Source organism: Pseudonaja textilis, chromosome 2, assembly GCF_049901715.1.
Source record: "Pseudonaja textilis isolate UNSWEBS1 chromosome 2, rPseTex1.2, whole genome shotgun sequence".
NCBI lineage: Eukaryota > Metazoa > Chordata > Lepidosauria > Squamata > Elapidae > Pseudonaja > Pseudonaja textilis.
In genome coordinates, this window is record NC_141991.1 from 128,571,236 (window position 1) to 128,576,203 (window position 4,968).

Below are 4,968 nucleotides of genomic sequence, written 5' to 3' on the forward strand. Positions count from 1 at the left end.
GTTTAAGTCACTATGGAATTCACTATGTCCTAAATTCCAAATGCAATGACAATAGGATACATCAGTCTTAGGACGGGAGAGGTTGGAAGAGAAGGGTGGCCGGACAAAAGGCTCTTACTGAATGAACTAATCAAAAATGCCTGATAGAGGATGAAGACATTAGAATGGCTGACCATGCCTCGTCTCACTGCAACTCCAGATGTTGTAGGCATGCATGTTTGTTCTATACAAACAAAGCAACTGATAGATATGCTGTTCTTGTCTTCTCTTAATGCGTTACTCAGCATTATCTGTTTCTCCCTCTTGTTATGATTCTACCTGTGGACCACTCAGGAATTCCGACCCCCTTCACCATAAAACAAAGGAAAACTACACAAAACATAGGAGTTAATCAGACAAGTAACTCTGGGGGCTTTGGCAGAAAATTAACAAAGGGGATTGAAGTTTCCTGGGGCACAAAGTGAAGTGTTGCAATGAGTTTGCAGATAAGAATGATTGCCAGAGATAAGTGTGTATAAAGACCAACTTTAATCAGTGCTCAGTTCACTCTGGAGCATTTGGGGTTTGTGTTGCCTCCTAAAGCAGGTAAGTTTCTCTTTCCCAGGTGAGGAGGGAGTGGGAGAGGAAAGCACGCAATAGCTGTCGATATGAACAAAGAAATAGGTTACTTTGGAAGTGAGAAGAATGTGTCAGCCTGTCAAGCCTGTGTTTCACTAGTGGGAGATCAGCATCTAGGGAAGAACCGTACTGGCGCATTAACATAGCTGGTAGTGGCAAGAAAATGGGTTAAATGTTGCGAATGAATGCAGACCACAAACCGGTTGGCATCTTGATGTACTAAATTGGTCATCTTTTGTTTGAAATAGGGAACAAGTTGATAGATTAACAATCTTTTTTTTGTTTGTAAAAGCTTGGTTCCTGTTCATTATTTGAGCATGAGGAGTATGGTTGCTTATTTTGGAAAATGTAATCCTAGAGTTTTTTTGTGTGTGTGTGTGTGTGTGTGTGTGTGATAATCTATGTATATTCTGCCTTTATTATTTTTACAAATAAGGCAATGAGCAGATCCAACACACCTCCTTTCTCCTATTTTCCCCTCAGCAACAACATTCTTATTAGCTGGGTTGACCTCAGAGACAGTGACTGGCCCAAAGTCACCTAGCTGGCTTTCATGGCTAAAGTGCAATTTGAACTCATGGTCTCCCGCCTGATGGCCTGATGGCTTTAACCATTGGAAGGATATGTTCTCAGCTAACTAAATGAAGATAGATATTTAATTATCTTTTTGAATGTGCAAGTCTCTTCTTAAACCGAACTTAGCATTTCAAATCAGACCATTTTATTTGCATTTCCACTGTGGCTAGGAAGCAACTTGACTGTATCAAGCCAAGTACCCCTTAGGTTGATCCGAGAGTCATGTGAATTGCCCACATGCAATAGAGGCCATTTTGTCATCTTCCATCTTTTTTGCTACCGGTAGTTTTGTCCATCTTAGCAGGCTGCCATGACATCTCACTAACCTCTAATTTACACAGGCTTTCAGGACTTCCCTCACTAGTTGGAGAATTAATATCTATACAGAGTTGGACCTTTGATCTTTTTCAAAAGAGGCTTTTGGTGAGGGTTTCCTGAGGTCTTCTGGAACATTGTGACTGTTTTTTCTTGAGAGAGAGGAGTGGGTACGGACAGACCTCCTTCCCTATAATTTACCCTGTAAGCTTTTCCCTCCTGTTCAGGTAAGAGCAGAGAAGGTAGGGGTGATATGGGAAAAAGTATATATAAAAGCTTTAAAAAAATCTACCAAAACAATCTAAAAGAAGGGATAGGAGTAGTAAATGCCTATAAAGGAAAACTAGATGTCATACAATATAGAGCACTCTAGAATGGTGAACTAATTGTTCATTAAAACTCCTTTATGGCACAGGTCATTTTCTGATGGATTTCAAGTATTGCTGTGCAGAACCGGGCAACGTATGTTGTAGAAGGGTTGGTATCTGAAAGCAGCAGGGAGGTGTAAAATTGTGCTGTGCACCCTGGTATTTATGCAATAAAGGGGAGATGAGGCAAGATACCTCTGTAATATAGATACTGGAGAAGTACCCGGTCTATTGTTTCTGCGAGTTGAGAATCACGGCATTGTCTCTCTGGGTGGGGGAATTTCCTGTATTGACCTTCAAGGATAGCTGAAGGGGGGCATATTGATGGGCTAGAGTAAAGGCCCCCCAATAGTTAAATACTCCAAAATAGTTAAGTATGCTATAGGGGACTACAATTGTCTGTTGGATTCATTGGCAATAAGGGTAGGAGACTTGACTAGCTACACAATGTTTAACTAGTGCTTTGGCTTGATCATATTCCATGCTGAGTAGAAGACCTGGAGAAAAGCTCAAGGAATTCAGATGCCAAAAAGGAAGAAAGACACACTCTGATTCTTCCAAAGAGGGTTTTTTAAAATTGTTCCTTACTTATGGAGAGAATCTTGGCAAACTGAAGCAAGCTACCATCCTCAGAAAGCATGAACTCTAGGAACTATTAGTGAGGAGTCGTCTTCACCCTCTTTCTCTCACACCCTTAGTGTGAGAGTTCACACCTATCTAAACAGAGCTTTCTCCTTAGACTATATTATTTAACTCAAGAATCAGGGGTTATTGTTTCTAGATACTGTTCTTTTTTTAATGTTTGCATGTTCCCCGGGGGTGGATGACGTTCTGTATTAGTTAAATAAATCAATAAATCGATTTCTTCTCATTGTAGCAGTGCCCAAGAAGCTGCCATGTACTTATCACCCTCTCTGATGCTCGTGATTTTCCTTGGCCTCCTGCCGCATCATGGATTGGGAGGGCAACCAGGGACTACAACCGATCCAAGAAACCATATTGAAAATTCCACCTCGGATTCCAGCCTCGCTTCTCTCCGCACTTTGCTCACTTCCATCTCTTCTAATTCCACCCAGTTGCCTGAAAAGGTTTCTTGCAGTGACTTAATGCCAGATACCTTTGAACATTTTGATAGCGTGCCTCGACCAGCCCAGATTATGATTCAAGCTATCCTGGTGCTTGCCTTGCAAAATGCAGGCTGCAGCCACCATGCCGAAATGCTTGGGCTACGGCTGTACCAGCAACTGGGGCAGAAGGATGCTAGTGGTCTCTTGTTGACAATGATAAAGATCCTGGAGACAGCTAAACCTACAGCTAAACCTACAAGCTTTGCTGCCCTACAGTTCAATTTGGACCAGTTAGCCCAGAAACAAGCCTCACATTGCCAAGGCCTGATGCAGGTCGATAGAGCTCTCCTGCATGGCAAGGTGTACCGTGAATATAAGTGGTTTCCAACAGCTGCTGCAGCCTGTCACCATTTGGGGAATGTTTGTGGAGGAGTTATCACTAATGGCAGCAGTCCCTTCCAAGTGGTGCTTAGAAATGGCAGCTACTTCTGGCCAGAGCAAGGTTCTCATTCCTGGCTTCATCAGTGCCCAATGCAGGCACGCATGCGACGTTCATCACCAGAACACTGTGTAAATGCAACGGAGCAAATGGTAAACAAGATTTTGGGGTTCATACCTGGTGTCAGCACTCTATATAACTTTGGAAGCAGCATATACTACTATACTCAAGACTGCATTGAATTGGCCAAGAAGCGTGCTCAAGATGGAGCTATAGATCTGGGTTTTGATACCTTGGTTGCTCTCACTGGGGGGGCTGCAACACCCCTTAGGATGGGGTTTGCTACGGCAATGAAACCACTGTTCAAAACAGGTGTAGAGGCCGTAATTGTCAATTTTCAAAAGTAAGAGCAACCACCAATTAACCGAGAACCAGAACAGGGTCCAAAGATTGATATCTGACAGCTCTAAAGCTTTCCAGGTTTTTTTAAAAGAAAACCCTGATGCTTTTCATTTACATTTTTTCCCCAGCCCTCAGCCCCCCACTCCCCAAAAGTGGAAATGTCACAACCCAAAGTTTGAGAACTCTTGATTGAAGCTATTAAAAATTATATCAGTATTTTTAAAATACGTGCTGGCGTTTTAAGTGACAGAAAATGGCGGATGCTTTGCTCTTTTCTTTTTCCACATCAGCGGCTTTTAGATGCCCAGTTTCATAGGATGATTTTTTTTACAAAACATTGTGTCAGAGACAGCTGGACATAGAGGGTTTACTTTTTGTAGTTGGGTGGTCCAGAGAATCCTCAGAGGGATGTAATGAACACCCAAGCAGAATTTTGTAGAACTGACTATTCTTTGTCCTACTCTTATTGTCATCTCTGGTCTGCTGGTTCCTTCTTGTATCCATGTCTTCTTTACTAATTTGCTTTTTCTCCCCTCATTTTATCTATCAATTGTATTTACAATAACCATAAATGAAGGTTTATTGATTATGTAATGTAACATTACACAGTAAAGCTGCTTTGAACTGACAGGTACTTTTTACAATCTTTTAGCTTCTCTGGTCTTTGTCCAAAACTGTTTGAACCCTATGACAATTCTGTGAATTGTAAGAATTCTGTTGTCCTGTGCTAGTTCTAATGATGGCTGGAAAGGACAGCACTATTACTCCTATTTTCACCATTGCAAAGAAATGTAATCAAAGGGCATTCATGACAGAGCAGTGGTGAATGGGAATGTTTTCTGAAGAAATATTTACTTATTTAAAATAGTGTCAGCAAACTTGGGGAAGGGCGATTGCAAGGTTTCCAAAACCAAACAACAGCTGTAAAACTCATGAAATGCTGGCTGTTGAGGGAATAAATAATTGGAGGTGGAATGGATTAGACAAGCTTGATTTCTGTACTACAATCTTTTATTCAGAATATTTTATTATAGGTCTCTTGAGCCAGTCACACTCTCATGTTCCTCACAGGGGCGTTGTTGTAAGGAAAATAGGAGGAACAGGGATTATTTATTTGCATCTTGCCTTTACTATTTTTATAAATAACTCACAGTAGTGAATATATCCAATACTCGTTCCTCCT

The 4,968-nt window shown here is 41.4% G+C and overlaps 2 protein-coding genes across 3 annotated transcripts in view; both read left to right on the forward strand.

Moving 5' to 3' along the window:
- LOC113454190 (apolipoprotein F-like) overlaps positions 1-4,413 on the forward strand; it is an 8,488-nt gene extending 4,075 nt beyond the window's left edge. Inside the window, exon 3 of the mRNA XM_087925211.1 lies at positions 3,794-4,413. The gene's annotated coding sequence lies outside the window, so the exon portion shown is untranslated. The remainder of the gene's footprint in view (positions 1-3,793) is intronic.
- On the forward strand, positions 319-4,413 carry LOC113454086 (apolipoprotein F-like). 2 transcript variants are annotated; one of them, XM_087925212.1, is made up of 3 exons: positions 520-585; positions 1,536-1,713; positions 2,755-4,413. In XM_087925212.1, exon 3 carries the CDS (start codon positions 2,774-2,776, stop codon positions 3,788-3,790), a length of 1,017 nt encoding a protein of 338 aa, XP_087781338.1. In that variant the 5' UTR covers positions 520-585; positions 1,536-1,713; positions 2,755-2,773; the 3' UTR covers positions 3,791-4,413. The 2 variants fall into 2 exon arrangements, with proteins under 2 accessions (XP_026581289.2, XP_087781338.1); XM_026725504.2 differs by lacking the exon at positions 1,536-1,713 and having other exon boundaries at positions 319-585.
- Positions 4,414-4,968: the final 555 nt, after the last annotated feature.

Excerpts from the sequence above, each read along its gene's own strand:
- LOC113454086 (XM_026725504.2), top strand. The coding sequence starts at position 2,774 with ATGTACTTATCACCCTCTCTGATGCTCGTGATTTTCCTTGGCCTCCTG.